The sequence below is a fragment of the Tachyglossus aculeatus genome, chromosome 2 (genome assembly GCF_015852505.1).
Source record: "Tachyglossus aculeatus isolate mTacAcu1 chromosome 2, mTacAcu1.pri, whole genome shotgun sequence".
Taxonomy (NCBI): Eukaryota; Metazoa; Chordata; class Mammalia; order Monotremata; family Tachyglossidae; genus Tachyglossus; species Tachyglossus aculeatus.
In genome coordinates this window covers 150,020,164-150,038,366 of record NC_052067.1, presented here as the reverse complement: position 1 = coordinate 150,038,366, position 18,203 = coordinate 150,020,164, and the positions used below count along the sequence as shown (strand labels likewise).

At 41.6% G+C, this 18,203-nt stretch overlaps 1 protein-coding gene across 5 annotated transcripts in view; it reads right to left on the bottom strand.

The window, feature by feature from the left end:
• CNTN1 (contactin 1) overlaps nucleotides 1–18,203 on the bottom strand; it is a 520,093-nt gene that overhangs the window by 25,814 nt on the left and 476,076 nt on the right. For all 5 annotated transcript variants that reach the window (XM_038769914.1, XM_038769941.1, XM_038769948.1 and 2 more), the window contains 3 exons: nucleotides 17,049–17,235; nucleotides 12,849–12,961; nucleotides 8,648–8,804 (listed from right to left, as the gene is read on the bottom strand). In XM_038769914.1, coding sequence (XP_038625842.1) covers nucleotides 8,648–8,804; nucleotides 12,849–12,961; nucleotides 17,049–17,235 — 457 coding nt within the window. The remainder of the gene's footprint in view (nucleotides 1–8,647; nucleotides 8,805–12,848; nucleotides 12,962–17,048; nucleotides 17,236–18,203) is intronic.

Genomic DNA, 18,203 nt, shown 5'->3' with positions numbered 1-18,203 from the left:
TACCTGGAAAATCAATTGGCACTTGTGCCAATCTGGACTGCATTGTGCCTATGAACATCTCCTCACTTGCTTGGAGCTTGGAACCAGCTCACTGCTATTCAGAGCCAGATGTTTGAGTGACAGACAGATGTGGAGGAACTTCTGCTTCTCAAGATCCTTTCCTCTCCTTCCCCTCCCTAAGACTCACAAAGGAGAAGGATGACCTTCTTAGTGATGTTTTCACATCTGGCCCATCCCTGTTCAGTTCTGATATGTTTTTGACTGAAAACATTGCCCTTTGGATTTATCTGGATGCCTCTGAGTAAAACTATGCGTGAAAAGAAACAAATTTGATTTTAAATACATCTGCTTGTGTAGATGTGGCCCTAGGGAACTTCATTATGGCTAAGTGCACACACCGATGGCGATGGAAAGATATGTTTCCAAAGTTCAGTTATGAAATTTTTCAAAGATAAACTAGGGGGAATTCTGTGAGCCCACTGTTGTGTAGGGACCATCTCTATATGTTGCCAACTTGTACTTCCCAAGTGCTTAGTACAGTGCTCTGCACACAGTAAGCGCTCAATAAATACGACTGAATGAATGAACTTTGTGAAGCTCCCATTAGACTGTTAGCTCCTTGAAGGCAAAGATCACGTCTACTAACTCTATTGTATTCTACTTTCTTAAGCGCTTAGTACAGTGCTCTGCACACAGTAATTGCTCCATAAATACAATTGATTGATTCAGTCATTGTCCCAAAGTACCAAGTTACTGTATCCACAATCAGTCAGAAAGGTAAACTAATTGGATAAAATTATTTTGAAGACTTCCAATGTAACATCATATCCTTCCATCACCTCTGTCGGCATCATTAATCTTTGCTATTTCCCAAAATAGGAGTTTCTTTTCTTTAGAAAGAAAATTTGCTCTCTTGATTAGCCCTCAGCCTCCGTAAACAGTTAATGTATGACAGAGTTATAATTGGTGATAACATCAAGAAAAATGAAATGTGTATTAGTATGCTTGGTAAAAACGGTGAGCAATATACACTGTAAAATTGAGGTAAATCTGCATTGTTTGTAAAATTGTTATTCTAGAACTATCTACCAAGCTTGAAAGAAGCAGCATATTAATATATGCTCAGTCATACAGTCGCAACACTCCAACAAACTTCTTCAGTGCAGATTATGTACTTGTTGGTATCATCACATTTTAGTGGTATTGGACACGTATCAAATAACATGCCCATGATGAAATCCCAGATTTAAGAGATGATTTAGTATATCCCTTGTGAGATTTTGTTCCTAGTCCCTTTTGATCTTCAGGTGAAGCTCTCATCAACTTCCAGAAGCTCTGGCCATAAATTCACATGAAATGATAATAATTTATTAATGCTGAGTGGAAAATTTCAGCTTCTGTATTTATTTCTTGAGATTAAGGGATTTCCCATCATTAAGGCAAAATAAATGATTCTGGGACAGAAACAATGTACATTTTCGGCAAGGTGGGATAGAATGGTTCCTAACCATCAACTCTATATACATGAGGAAAAGGACACTTAGAGATCTACAATTCTTCTAAAAGCTTAAAGATGATTAGAACATATCGGCACAGAAGCAGGGGTAATTTTCAGCCATCTAGTGTGACCACTGATATGAAAAGAAGAATTTTTGAAATTTTGTTTTCCAGCTGTGACTCCTTCTTGTTCTCTGACTGCTGCCTCTTCCTGAGACTCTGAATTTTCTCATTTGTTTTCTTTATGGTATTTGTTACGCAGATACTCTGTGCCAGGCACTGTACTAAACGCTGGGGTAGATACATGTTAATGAGGTTGGACACAGGTCCATGTCCCACATGGGGCTTACAGTGTAAATCCCCATTTTACAGATGAGGTAGCTGAGGCCAGAGATGTTAAATGACTTGCCCAAGCAGATAAGTAGTGGATCCAGGATTAGAACCCAGGTCCTCTGACTCTCAGGACTGTGTTCTCTCCATTAGGCCACGCTGCTTCTATGTTGGGGGCTGGGCAGCTCTGTTGTGGCTCTATTGGATATTGGGCCTTCAGCTGGGCATCAACATGGGCTCCTCTGTAGCCAGTTACATTCTTGGGAAGCTACTTCCAAGTTCAGATGTTCACTGTGGGGAATTATTTAGTAGCACAGTTTGAGTCATTCAACACAGCAATTCTTTTCTTTCAGAAAATCACTTCTATGAAAGTATTCACATACATATATATGTATGCACTTATTTTTGAATGAATATCCTTGCTAAAATGCACTCTGAGACTTAAAGTGAACTTGAAATGTGCAAAAAAAAAAACTTTCCTGGAAACATCCTTATGTCCTAAAAAGTAAAAGACTGAACCATGACTGGCACATAAGCAGTGCTTAACAAATACCATAAATATTATTATTATTTAATACAAATTTTTCCTGTGTTGAATTTCATCTAACATATGTGGAGATGCTCTGAAGAAATTTCAGAATTGTTTTCATGAAGGGAAAAGTTAAAGATTACAGAGTGCCACTGATAAGTATCCATTTCTAATGAATACACTTGTGATTTAATACTTGGCCACTGTACCACTCTTTTTGGGTTTTAAGAATCAGAAAGTTTGACAAGGCAGAAAACAACAAACCCTTCTGAATAACTTATGACATGCCATTACTATGTTAGACCAATGGTCTGTCCAGGAACCCACTACTATCTTCCACAAATATTATCAGGATGTTTGGAGAAACCACAAAGTGGTTGATCTCCCTGACTTTCAGTTACTGCGATGGGGAAATGTACAATCTGACATCTGTAACTTTTTTCTCCATATTATTAGTTTTCCCTCTAGTAACCCATTATGGACTATCATCATCATCAGTGTAATTTATTGAGCACTTGCTATGTTCAGAACACTGTACCAAACTCTTGGGAGAGTCCAATACAACAGAATTGGCAGACACATTCCCTGCCCACAGTGGTCTAGAGGGATCATTAGTCCATTAGTTTATCCAAACGCTCTGGACCTAAACGATGCTAAACCCTCACATGAAAATATTATTTGCAGCCTGGGGGTTAAAATTATAATGATCTGATGCTCTGGGACTAAATCGTCTTGCACAATTCTAAAATGTAAATTTCACTTCTGACTGCAAATCTCTTTTAAGGAAAGATATCCATGAGTTAGTCATTCAGCTATGATGAGCAGGTCAAAAATATCTGCAATATCCTTGGTACCAAATTTCACCACTCTGTAATACTTTTGACTCCATTCCCACTAATTCAGACTCTTTGATCATTTGGACTGGAGCTTATACCCCACTTCCACTCTTGGCCCTTTCTGGCTACCAAAGTCAGGAAAATTTTAATATACAGAAGAAAGGATTTCAACGAAGCTAAAGTTAACAAAGCCTCATCTAATATCAAAGCAGCAGCAGCTATATAAAGGCAGCCGCTAGTCAAAAAGAAAAGAGACATTTGAATCCACCCCTGTCACAGGAAGATTTAAAAACCAGGAAAAGAAAGATAAAGAAGGAATAGCACACATAGCAAACCACTGTCGTACACTGAGACACACAAACACACACTCTCCTGAGACACTGGGTAAAAACACTTTTACAATTCAGCTGTTTCAATATTCCTTGAAGACTGAATTACTGAAGCTTTATCTTATTCAGAAATGAGATATTTTCAAGCCACTAAAGTGTAGAAAACTGAATATAATCAAACAAGTGTGCAGTTATAATCTGCAGTATTCACTGAAGGATATGCTACATAGTAGCCTTGTCATGTATTGAAAGGCTAGATAAATTTGAAACACTTAAGTCTTAATATAAGGAAGTGCATGTGTTATGCCTGACACCCACATGTTTGGGACATGCTGAGGAAAATAAAATGAAATTCCAGGTGTTTTCAATGATATAAAAAGCCTTGAAAATTTCATTTGGATGTACTTCAAATGCTTGAAGTTTGAAACAACTGAAATTAAAATGACCACGCTATTAGTAGATCAAAGCTCCACTAACTAAACAGAAGATATTAAATACTGTGTACTCTATTTTCTTGTACAATAATTGCATGTTTTTCTTAAAAGAAATACTGAATTAATTGGAATGATGTTCAGTAAATGACGAGAAAAACTTTAGGGTACAAAAGAACAAAGGGAAAATCACAGAATAAAATATTACTCAAGTTAAAATAATATGTAAATTTGATCTTCAGAACACTAAGTTTTACAACTAAACTTTATTTAGAAATTTGAAAATAGTAACTTCTCTGTGCCTCAGTTCCCTCATCTGTAAAATGAGATTAAGACTGTGAGCCCCACGTGGGACAACCTGATCACCTTGTATCCCCCCAGCACTTAGAACAGTGCTTTGCACATAGTAAGTGCTTAATAGATACCATTATCTTATTATTATTACATAAAACCAAGTTTAGAAGATTAAGAAAATATTTTTACCTACAGGCCTATGAGGCAGAAATAACTTTTGATATTTGTAAAATCAGAAGAATTGAAATAGCCCATTTTGCTTAATGAGGTCAAGTACTAGTATTCATAGCATATATGCATTTGATTTGGATTAAGAGTAGCAGTTGAAATGAATAAAATGATTACATTAATATTTTCCATTATGACAAGATACAGCAGTCTAAAAAGCAGACTAAAAAGATTATATTCAAACATTTTTAAAAGTTAGAAAACTTATTAGCCTTGAGATTAAAATCAGCCATTGCAGCCTGTAATTGACTTGCGGTGTCTCAGTATACAGCAGTGCTTCTCAAATGTTTCATGCGGTAATTCTCACAGTTTATCCTCTAGTCTACAGCCAATATTATCTTTTCATCTTTTGTGAATGATTTACTCCCCCAAAATAATGTTTAGAGCTAGAATTTGGAAGAAAGAGAAGAGAGATGGGAGATGGAAGCCTGGAGAAGGGGGTGGAAGCGGGCAAGTCAGACGGAGATTTACAGTTAAAAGTAGACATCATGGAAAAGCAAAAGGGAAGTAGCTAGTGATTTCCAATTTTGCTACTCACCCTTGGAGTGCAAATCCTATTCCACTTAATTTTTGATTGCACGATCGGAGCTATGGGAGAGAGGTGGGAGGAAGTGAGGCATTCAGCGGAGGATGAAAGAAAGGGCATGGAGTGGTAGATGAAGATAGTGATTATGAGATCCAATGAAAACTGGGTAGAATGCTGGGCAAGATGAGAAAGCAGCCCTTTATTCTTTGTTACTATCACCCTGCTGATCACAGGTACCAACCCTATCAATCAATCAATCGATGGTATTCATTGAGCGCTTACTGTGAGGCGCAGCACTGCACTAAACTCTTGGGAGAGTATAATACCATTGAGTTGGCAGATATGATCCCTAACCACAAAAAACTTACAGTCTAGAGGTGGGGTTAAGCATTGAATAAATAACAGGGAAAATGGCAGAACATAAGGTTATGAAGATAGGGTTTCCAGTCTTACTTAGACTGTGAGCCCCATGTGGTACCTGATTATTTTAGATTAGCAGATTAGATTAGACTAGCTGATTAGAGAAGCAGCGTGGCCTAATGGAAAGAGCACAGGCTCGGGAGTCAGGGGTCATGGATTCTAATCCTGGCTCTGCCACTTATCAACTGTGAGACTTTGGTCAAGTCACTTAACTTCTCTGTGCCTCAGTTACCTCATCTGTAAAATGGGGATTAAGACTGTGAGCCCCACGTGGGATAACCTGATTACCTTGCATCTACCCCAGCGCTTAGAACAGTGCTTGGCACATAGTAACCGCTTAACAAATACCATCATTATTATTATTAATATCTTGTATCTACCTCAATGCTTAGTACAGTGCTTGGCACATAATAAGCGCTTAACAAAAACCTCAGTTATCGTTACTATTATCAGTGTTGTGAGACTAATGGTGAAGTGACTATCAAGGGCTTAAGGGTTAGAGGGCTAAGTACACAGATACCACAGAAAGGAGATAGAGAGAAGGGGAAATCAGGGGTTAGTCAGGGAAAGGCTCTTGAAAAAGATTTGGAGGATGGCTTTGATGTCGGGAAGGGTGCTGGTCTGTGAAATATGAAAGGGGAGAGAGTTCCAGGCCAGAGAGAGGACCTAAACAAGGGATTGGTGGCAAGATAGCGAATTCTTAAATCCAGCGAGTAGGCTGGTGCTGCAAGAGCATAGTTTGCCAGTCGGGTTGTATTAGATCACTGAAATAAGGTAGGAAGGAGAGAGCTGATTGAGTGTCTTAAAGTCAATGGTAAGGAGCTTCTGTTTAATGTGGAGGTGGGTGGGCAGCCATTGAAGGTTTTTGAGGACTGGGGGGAAATGAACTGAACATTATTTTTAGAAAAATGATCCTGGTAGCAGTGGGAAGCAAGGACTGGAGACAAGAGAGGTAGGAGGAAGGGAGGTCAGAGTGAAGGCTGATGCAATAGTCAAGGTGGGATATGATAGGTGCTTGGATCATCCTGGTAGCAATTTGGCTGGAGATGGCAGAAATGGGGTTGATGACCTCCACAGCTCTGAGTTAGACTACAGGCTTTCTCTTCCCAGTTGTCTGACAAGATCTGAGTTTAGAATCAGGACTGAAAAGATCAAGAATAGTGCCTTTCCAATCTACTGGCTCCTGCTCTGCACACAGTAAGAGCTCAATAAATACAACTGAATGAATGAATGAATGAATGGAAAGCCTCTTTCCTTCCATTCCCCATCCCCCACAAATCTCCGCCTCCTTTTCTTGAGAGCAGGGATCACGACTATTCTCCTGTATTCTTCAAAGCACTAAGTACAGTACTCTGCACACATTAAGTGTGCAGAACCTGGGGTCTAATTCCAATTCTGTCCCTTGTCTGCTGTGTGACCTTGGGCAAGTCACTTCAATTCTCTGTGCTGTTACCTCATGTACAAAATGGGGATTAAGTCTGTGAGCCCCATGTATGACATGGACTGTCCCACCTGAGTATCTTGTATCTCCCCAAAAGACAATTACTCTCCCCACTTCAAAGCCTTATTGAAGGCACATCTCATCCAAGAGGCTTTCCCTGACGAAGCCTTCCTTTCCTCTTCTCCCACTCCCATCTGAGTCACCCTGACTTGCTCTCTTTATTCATTTCTTCTCCCACCCCCATGGCTCTTGTGTACATAGCTGCAATTTATTGATTTATTTAGTCATACTGTCTTCTCCTCTAGACTGTAAGCTCATTGTGGGCAGGGAATGTGTCCATTTATTGTTGTATTGTACTCTTCCAAGTACTTAGTACAGTGCTTTGCAGACAGTAAGCACTAAATAATTATGATTAAATTGAATTACCCCAGAAGTTAGTACAGTGTCTGGCACATGGTAAGTGCCTAACAAATTCCACAATGATTTTATCCTACTCTGAAAATGCAAAGTTAGTACATATACTGTTAATAATCTGGGATTTGGGGAACCAGGACTCTGCTTCCTTAATAGTTTCCAATTTCCAGCCAACTGACACTGCTCCAGGAGAAGAGTGGGAGGGCGTAAATGAAGAGAATGTCAGCATGCCGATGTCAAAGCAGCCACCAATCATGCCAAATTAATGAGGAACAATTCCCAGATATCAGTTGTTGTCTTCAAAATATTCCGAGCCACTTCCCCTCCCACATGACTGCCTGTTGCCTGCTTTGTGGGTCATCGTCCTAGTTTGAGAAACACCGGTATAGAAGAGTAAATTGCAAAGCTCATCCATTCATGATATAGTGAAAGGTTGACCAAGTACTAAATGCTGGTTAACAGACAGAAGCAGTGAAAAGAAAATCAAGATTGTATTTAGATTATTGTACACTTTCTAAAACACAGTTTGATCAATAGCTAGTCAGAGACATTAAAGATCCAGGTGCTCGGTGTTAAAGAAGTTTGGCTCGTCTTACCCAGAATAAAAGCTATGTGGAATGAACTTACTTGGCTGTAAAAAAAAACAGTTGTTTTCAAAAATGTCCAATTTAGTTATTAGCAAATGAACATCCATATTTTAATTGAATTTTTAAAAAAATAAAGAGAGAGATGGATAAAAGGAGGGAACATTCAAGCTGTTACATACCTTTATACCTTTAACTCAGTGTGTTCACAGGAGAAATCTGGTCCTCTTTGGCTCATCTCACAATCTAGCCAGACTGATCTGGGCTACCAGGTCACTGTTATCACTGTTATCTCAGTTTTGACCCCAGGTACTTTAGACAATTGTGAAGGGCAGTGGCCTACAATACTCCAGTAGGGCTTTAGGTCCATTAGGACATAATCACTCTAGAACTTTGGAGAAGACCCTTGGAAATCTTAGGGGTCCCTGAAGAACCAACAGTAACCTCATCAAATCTGCTTTGAATGGGGGATCGAGGGTAAGGAAACCAAGAATCCCCCGTGAGTGAGGCCAAGCACAAATTATGCGAGAGAAGTACAGTGCTTCTACAACCAGAGGCAAACCCCATGGCACAGTCCCATCATGATGTAAACTGGAGTGGGGTAAACTAGGAAATGCCAACGTTCTAGTGAGGCACCAAGAGACTATAAATCTAATTGAAAGAATGGATTTGGTCTTCAAATAAATCTATTAGTGTTTATCCTTCTCTCAAAGTTTTGGTTAATTTTTCTTGAATTCGTTCCCTTTTAAGTTTTAAAAATTCTGGCATATATGAAATCAAAGGCCTACCTGAAATCTTAATTTGAGATACCACTCCATCTCCTCCTTCACTGTGTGCTCGAATCTCCACGACATATTGTCCATCCCTGGGGATTGGGACCTCTATTGAATGTGAACCAGTTGAAATCAAGGTGCCATCATGTTGTCCATCGGGTCTGTAGAGTACCTTAGAATGGGCCAAGATATATCACATTAACCAAATGGCATTGTAGTGTGAATCAAAGCTATGATCTATCAACAGGGAAATAACCTCATTTTCCTCATTGAATGAAAATATATTTAAGTATAAAATGTATAAAAGTTATTTGTAGCTGAAAGAAAATGTTGAGTTTCTTTTATTCTTAATGGTCCGGTAATACTGGTTGACAACTCATTTGTATTGTTCTCCCACATGGAAGCACGAATGAGTATATTTCACTAAAGGATACATTCCACAAAGAAAGAAAAAAACAACTTACCATACACCGGAAAAAGTTTAGAAGGTTCCCTATATTACAGTCCAAGTTTTGGTGTGTTAATTTGCCTCTGAGTTGAGGGCTCACAGTAAGTATAACATTAATCTTGGGATATACAGAAATATTTTTTTCCATTTTAATGACTTACAGGAGGAAATTTAATTCATTGAAGACTTCCCAACACAAAGTGGGTAAAACTGTAATTTTATCCCCACCCACCCAAACACTGATGTAAAGTATTGTACTCCCCCAAGCGCTTAGAACAGTGCTCTCACATATTAAGTGCTCAAAAAATACCACTGATTGAGTTTCTCATCCTATTACTACAACACTATTCTTCAGAGCAATTCCCTTACTGATCAAAACTATTGTAACACTCCTTTTTTGTGGTATTTGTTAAGCACTTTCTATGCATCAAGCACTGTTCTAAGTGCTGGGGTAGATATAAGCAAATCGGGTTGGACACAGTCCCTGTCCCACATGGGGCTCACAGTCTTAATCCCCGTTTTAAAGATGAGGTAACTGAAGCTAAGAGAAGGTAAGTGTCTTGCTCAAGGTCACACAGCAGACAAGTGGTGGGACTGGAACCCAGGTCCTACTGACTCCCAGGCCTGTGCTCTTCTATCCACTAATAATAATAATAATAATAATAATGGCATTTATGAAGCGCTTACTATGTGCAAAGCACTGTTCTAAGCGCTGGGGAGGATACAAGGTGAACAGGTTCACATTCAATAATAATAATAACAATAATAGCATGTATTAAGCGTTTACTATGTGCAAAGCACTGTTCTAAGCACTGGGGAGGTTACAAGGTGATCAGGTTGTCCCACGGGGGGCTCACAGTCTTCATCCCCATTTTACAGATGAGGTCACTGAGGCACAGAGAAGTTAAGTGACTTTCCCAAAGTCACACAGCTGACAATTGGTGGAGCTGGGATTTGAACCCATGACCTCTGCCTCCAAAGCCCGTGCTCTTTCCACTGAGCCACACTGCTTCTCTATTTCTCCATTTCACTCTTCCATTGCAGCTGAGTGAAATGCATAGTCTGTGCACCGTAATCACTGCTGCCCCTCCTACTGCAGCTGAGGAACTCTCTGCCTGCCCCTGGAACATTTCGTGTGTGTTGGGCCTGGCACAAGCTAATAATAATAATCATGATGATGGAATATGTTGGGTGCTTACTATGTGCCAAGCACTGTTGTGATCACTGGTGTAGATACAAGCAAACTGGGTTGGACACAGCTCCTGTCGCACATGGGGCTCACATTCTTAATCCCCATTTTACAGAGGAGGTAACTGAAGCATGGAGAATTGAAGTGACTTGCCCAACGGGATTAGAACCCAGGTCCTCTGACTCCCTAGACCATGCTCTTCCCACTAAGCATGATGCCACTGCTCTGCTTGCTTGGCCCCTCTGGATCTCCAGAGTAGAACAAAACAATAGGCTTTTCCAGCCTCGACTGCCTGCCCGCTCTCAGACCCCTTCACCTCAGCCAAGCAAACAACCTTCCCTTCCCACCACCCAAGGCTGGCCCTGACTCCTCTCCACACCACGGAGGAGACTCCATCCCATCCTACTTTTTACCTCCCTGGCACGAAACAGAATGGCACCTGCAGTCTGAGCCCTAAAATAACCTTGGGAAAGCTCCCAAGCGTTTAGTCCAGTCAGTCAACTGTATTTATTGAGTGCTTACTATGCGCAGGGCATTCATTCTATTACTCTATTTATTTATTTATTTTACTTGTACATATCTATTCTATTTATTTTATTTTGTTAATATGTTTTGTTTTTTCTCTGTCTCCCCCTTCCAGACTGTGAGCCCACTGTCGGGTAGGGACCGTGTCTATGTGTTGCCAACTTGTACTTCCCAAGCGCTTAGTACAGTGCTCTGCACACAGTAAGCGCTCAATAAATACGATTGATTGATTCATTCATTCACTCAATTCATTCAATCGTATTTCTTGAGCACTTACTGTGTGCAGAGCACTGGACTTGGCACTTGGGAGAGTACAATATAACAGACACATTCCCTGCCCACAATGAGCTTACAGTCTAGAGGATTCTACATTCAGTGCTCTGTACATAGCAAGCATTCAATAAATACCATTTATCGATTGATTCATATCCAACGGACCATCATTCTTCCCACATTCAAGGCCTTTTAAAAATCATATCTCCAAGAGGACTTCCCCGACTTAGCCCTCATCACCCCTACTCTCTAGACTGTAAGCTCATTACGGATACGGAATGTGTCTGCTAATTCAGTTGTGCTGTACTCTTCCAGTGCTTAGTGTAGTGCTCTGCACCTCATAAGGGCTCCATAAATACCACTGATTGATTGAAAACTAGTGGCTGTGCAGCCACTGGTGTGGGCCCTGAATCACAAGGAGTAATTCTACTTCTCTAGCCATAGCTCCCTATTGAATTATTTGGTATATTACTATTTTAATGTTTTCAGGTTTCATTGCTCTCAATGTGTCTGTCTCCAATCCCCTCCCAAACCTTTTTTCATGGATTTTGAGTCTCTTGTGGGACAGGGTCTGTGTCTAATTCCCAACTGTGTACTTCTTCCCAGTGCTTAATACAGTACTCTGTACACAGTAAGCACTTAATAAATACTGTTACTGCAACTACTACTCTAATTATATACAGAAAGCCTCTTCTATTCAATATTTAATGATGGTTTTTTTTAAGCGCTTACTATGTGTCTCTAGATAGATATTCTCTCTAATTTTATAAGTGAAAGCGTTCTTGGGATCTTTCTCAATAATAATAATTATGAAATTTGCTAAACCCTTATTATGGTTTAGCACTGTATTAACCACTGGGGTAGATAATATATGAACAGATTGGACATAACTCCTATCCCATATGGGGCTTAGAGTTAAACAGAGAGGAAGAACAGATATCCCCGTTTTTACAGATGAGAAAATCTAGGCACAGAGATGCCACTTGACTTGCTCTAGTCACACAGCATGCAAGTGGCCGAGCTGGGATTAGAACCAGGTTTCTTGACTCCCAAATTAGTGTTCTTCCACTAGACTGGAAGCCCATTGTGGGAAGAGAATGTGTTTGTTTATTGCTAGACTGTACTCTCCGAAGTGCTTAGTGCAGTGTTCTGCACACAGTAAGTGCTCAATAAATACTTTTAAATGAATGAAGAAACATTACGTCATTGGGAAATCTCAGTTACTTCATGGTAGACTGAAGATTTTAAATAAAACTAAAGGTAAGACTTGATTTATTCAGGAACACTGTGCATTTCCTCCTAATAGCAGGAATTTAAATGTGAATAACAATAATAATGATAATGATGGTATTTGTTAAGCGCTTACTATGTGCAAAGCACTGTTCTAAGTGCTGGGGGGGATACAAGGTTGTCAGGTTGTCCCTCGTGGGGCTCACAGTCCTTATCCCTATTTTATAGATAAGGGAACTGAGGCCTATATAATAATAATAATAATAGCATTTGTTAAGTGCTTACTATGTGCAAACCACTGTTCTAAGTGTTGGGGGGGATAGAAGGTGATCAGGTTGTCCCACGGTGGGCTCACAGTCTTCATCCAAATTTTACAGATGAGGTCACTATGGCTCAGAGAACTTAAGTGACTTGCCCAAGGTCACACAGCAGACAAGGGGCAGAGCGAGGATTAGAACCCATGACCTCTGACTCCCAAGCCCGGGCTCTTTCCACTGGGCCATGATGAGACAAACAACACACCTAAACTCGAATAATATCTGTAAGTGTACCTTGTATCCTTGTACGGCAGATTCGTTTGACAGAGATATAACATGATCCCAGGTGATGATGTAGCGTGAACCAGACCTTATGGAACTGATAATTCTCGGAGGCTGGCTGGGAGCTGGAAAACCAACAAACAATTTAGTGGCAGAGGAAATTTCATAAACTGTCTTGAAAAATGTGATTTCTGTTCTGAAAGTGGAAGAGGAAGGAAAAAAATTAAATTTTAAGACCGAATCCACAACATGAACAGTGAATTTACCAGTTACTCCTACATAACTAAAAGAAGTGAGATATATGGCCCAAACTATCTAGAATGGAATGTATGACAGTAAATACAATGAGATTTTATTTTTTTAGTTTTTATTTTTCAAACTTCAATTGATAAGCTCACAACAAGGAACACATACAAACATGGTTAATTATTCTTATTCTTATTATTATACTAATCTCCAATTATGCCCACTCCCTTGGAGAACTCATTTGCTCTGTTGCTTTTCAAGTGCCACTTCTCTGTGGATGATTCTCAAATCTACATTCATTCATTCATTCAATCATATTTATTGAGCGCTTACTTTGTGCAGAGCACTGTACTAAGCGCTTGGGAAGTATAAGTCGGCAGCATATAGAGATGGTCCCTAGCCAACAACGGGTTCACAGTCTAGAAAGGGGAGACAGACAACAAACATCTCCATCAAACAATCAATCAACAGTATTTACTGAGTGCTTACTGTGTGCAGAGCACTGAACTAAGCACTTGGAAGAGTATAATACAACAGAGTTAGTAGACACATTCCCTGCCCACGAATTTACATCCCTGACCTCTTTCCTTCTCTGAAGTCTCCCATTTCCTCTTGCCTCCCGGACATCTCTACTTGGGTGTCCTGCCACCACCTCAAACTTAACATGTCCAAAACAGAACTCTTTATCTTCCCACTCAAACCCTGTCCTCCTCATGACTTTCCTATCACTGCACACAGAGCCATCATCCTCCCCGTCTTACAAGTCCGTAAGCTTTATTTTTAAATAAAAAGAATACCTGTGACCACTTCTCCCTGACCAGTCATATCTACTGAAGGAAGATTTCTCTTTTTTTTTTTTGGTATTTGTTAAGTGCTTCCTATGTGCCAGACTCTGTACTAAGCGATGGGGTAGAACACAAGCTAGCCAGATTGGACACAGTCCCTGTCATTCATTCATTCAATCAATCATATTTATTGAGCGCTGTGTGCAGAGCACTGTACTAAGCGCTTGGGAAGTACAAGTCAGCAACATATAGAGATGGTCTCTACCCAACAACGGGCTCACAGTCTAGCGGGGGGAGACAGACAACAAAACAAAACATGTAGACAGGTGTCAAAATCATCAGAACAAATAGAATTATAGCTATATGCAACTCATTAGCAAAATAAATAGAATAGTAAATATGTACAAGTAAAATAGAGTAATAAATCTGGACAAATATATGCAAGTGGTGTGGGGAGGGAAAGGAGGTAGGGCAAGGGTCATGGGAAGAAGGAGAGGAAAATGGGGGCTCAGTCTGGGAAGGCCTCCTGGAGGAGTTGAGCTCTCAGAAGGGCTATGAAGGGAGGAAGAGAGCTAGCTTGGTGGATTTCTGGAGGGAGGGCATTCCAGGCCAGGGGAAGGGCATGGGCCCGGGGTCGATGGCAGGACAGGCGAGAATGAGGCACAGTGAGGAGGTTGGCGGCAGAGGAGCGGATGGTGCAGGCTGGGCTGTAGAAGAGAGAAGGGAGGTGAGGTAGGAGGGGACGAGGTGATGGAGAGCCTTGAAGCCAAGAGTGAGGAGTTTTTGCTTGATTCGTAGGTTGACAGGTAACCACCGGAAAATTTTGAGGAGGGGAGTGACAAGCTCAGAGCGTTTCTGTACAAAGATAATACGGGCAGCAGAGTGAAGTATAGACTGAAGCGGGGAGAGACAGGAGGATGGGAGATCAGAAAAGAGGCTGATGCATTAATCCAGCTGGGATAGGATGGGAGATTGAACCAGCAGGGTGGCAGTTTGGATGGAGAGGAAAGGGTGGATTTTGGCGTTGTTGTGGAGGTGAGACTGGCAGGTTTTGGTGACAGATTGGATGTGTGGGGTGAACGAGAGAGTGGAGTCGAGGATGACACCAAGGTTGCGGGCTTGTGAGACGGGAAGGATGGTAGTGCTGTCTACAGTGACGGGAAAGTCAGGGAGAGGACAGGGTTTGGGAGGGAAGATAAGGAATTCTGTCTTGGACATATTGAGTTTTAGGTGGCAGGCAGGCATCCAGATGGTGATGTCCTGTAGGCAGGAGGAAACGCGAGCCTGGAGGAAGGGAGAGAGAGTAGGGACGGAGATGTAGATTTGGGTGTCATCAGCATAGAGATGATAGTTGAAGCCGTGGGAGCAAATGAGTTCACCAAGGGAGTGAGTGTAGATAGAGAACAGAAGAGGATCAAGAACTGACCCTTGAGGAATCACAGTAAGGGGATGGGAGGGGGAGGAGGAGCCTTCAAAGGAGACTGAGAATGAATGGAGAGATAAGAGGAGAACCAGGAGAGGATGGAGTCTGTGAAACCAAGGTTGGATAGCGTGTTGAGGAGAAGGGGGTGGTCCACAGTGTCGAAGGCAGCTGAGAGGTTGAGGAGGATTAGGATAGAGTAGGAGCCATTGGATTTGGCAAGAAGGAGGTCATTGGTGACCTTTGAGAGGTCAGATTTGGTGGAGCGTAGGGGAGGGAAGCCAGATTGGAGGGAGTTAAGGAGAGAGTTGGCATTGAGGAATTTGAGGCAGCGAGTGTAGTTGACTGGTTCTAGTCCCACATAGGCCTCAGAGTATTAATCCCCATTCTCCAGATGAGGTAACTGAGTCACAGAGAAGTGAAGTGACTTGCCCACGATCAGACAGCATACAAGTGGAGGAACTGTACTTCTGACTCCTGGGCTTGTGCTCTATCTACTAGGCCACGCGACAGCAGCTCTCCGGCTTCCTCCTCTCCCCTGCTGCAGCTCTGAGCATGGCATCAGGGGAGGCCGAAGCAGTAGCTCTCCACAACCAACCCAGAGAACCAGAAGTGCATCGACCTTTCAGACTGTGAGCCCACTGTTGGGTAGGGACTGTCTCTATATGTTGCCAACTTGTACTTCCAAATCGCTTAGTACAGTGCTCTGCACACAGTAAGCGCTCAATAAATACGATTGATTGATTGATTGATCGATTGATTGATTGATCGACCCAGACTGGGGTCCCCTCTGTGGAAGGGATCAGCTCCAGATTCAGCCACATGCTTTGGTTTCAGAGGAAACCACTCTTGCTCCTGCCATCAGTCTGGGTTCCTTCTTCCCCAGCTTCAGGGAAAGTTCCGCCTCCCTCTCCCCTATCGCCTCCCATTTGCTTGCCAGCAGGTAACCTAGAAGCAGCATGGTGTAGTGGATAGAGCATGGGCCTGAGGAGTCAGAAGGTCATGGGTTCTGATCCCGGCTCTGCCTCTTGTCTGCTGTGTGACCTTGGGCAAGTCGCTTCACTTCTCCGTGTCTTAGTTATCTCCTCTGGAAAATGGGGATTAAGACTGTGAGCCCCATGTGGGACAGGGACTGTGTCCAACCTGATTTGCTTGTATTCACACCCAGCGCTTAGTACAGGTCCTGGCACATAGTAAGCACTTTACAAATACCACTATTATTAGTAATAGTAGTAGTAGTAGTAGTAGTAGTAATTTGATACGGAAGACAGATTGTCCCGAAAGCATTTTAAAAAGCCATCTGATATTTCACCTTGAAGGGTTTTACCTGAATAACGGGCCACAGTGAAAAATGAACCACCCTGTCGTGGAATTATAAAAAAATGTTTAATTGATCCTGTCTGAATCCCTTGAAAAAAGATGTCTTTGAAAAGGGATTTTATGTGAAATTTGACTCCTGAAATGGGTATAACAAAATAATGCTTTGACCGGATTCAAGTAGGACAAAAGCCACTCAGTGAACCTCTTGGCATATCAAAGGATTAGAGAATTATCTCAAGAAGGAAACGATGAGAAGACTATAAAGGACAATATAAAGTCTGATTTCAGGAAGTGGAGACTGAAGGAAGGATCTACTTTCCACTTGTGTACTCTTTTCCAACCGCTCAGTACAGTGCTCTGCACCCACTAAGGACTTAGTAAATGCTATTACTGTGATTAACGACTTTTGGCTACAACCAGAAGGAAAACGACTTTACTCACGTGCTTTCTTCGTGACGGCCTCAATCATCTCGCTGGGTGGCCCATAGCCTGCGCTATTGTAGGCACAAACCTCGATGCTGTACTGTGTGTTGGGCAGCAGGTTTTCCAGTTTCGCGGAATAGTCCTGACTTGTGACTTGCACTCTCTGAGCAGCATCCTCTCTGTCTTGACTGGCCCAGTACCGGACCTGAAAACATTCCAGTTAAATGACGCAACGTTGTAATCCATCTTTCAAAAATGAGAATAATTCAATATTTCAACTATACGATGGGAAGTTTGAAGGCAATACGATGAAAACATTCAAGGATTATCATGGTTACCGATTGAGATACCAAACAAGATCTTGTATACAGTGAGACCTATTAATCTTCTGCCTGTTATTCTTTGTTCTGCCTATGAGATGGTGTAAAAGATCAGTCAAAGGCCCATTCAACTGCAGAGCATTCCCCTCTATCAACTGAAATGCACCTTAGAAAGAGCACAGGCCTGGGAGTTAGGTGACCTGGGTTATAATCCAGACTCTGCCATTTGCCCCCAAGGTAATGTTGGGAAAATCATTTAACTTCTCTGTGCCTCAGTTTCCTCATCTATAAAATGGTAATTAAACACCTGCTCTCTCCCCATTGAGCTGTGAGACTCATGCAGGGGCTACATTCAATGGATTATTTATTTAATTATTTAATGGTATTTGTTAAGCACTTACTATGCTCCAGGCACTGTATTAAGCGCTGGGGTAGATACAGGTTAATTAGATTGGGCACAGTCCCTGTTCCACCTGGGGCTCACGATCTTAATCCCCATTTTACAGATGAGGTAACTGAGCACAGAGAAGTTAACTGACTTGCCCAAAGCCACGCAGCAGATAAGTGGCGGAGTTGGGATTAGAACTCAGGTACACTGACTCCCAGGCCTGCCCTCTTTCAATTAGGTCACAATACTTCTTATATGACCTGATAGTTGCATATGTACCCCAGAGCTTAGTTCAGTCTTGTCTTGTCTTATACTGTCGAGTCGCCTCTGACCCATAGTGATGCCATGGACACATTTCTCCCTGAATGCCCCACCTCCATCTGCAATCGTTCTGGTAGTGTATCCATAGAGTTTTCATATCCATAGAGTTTTTTTGGTAAAAATACTGCCTTTTTCCATTCAGTA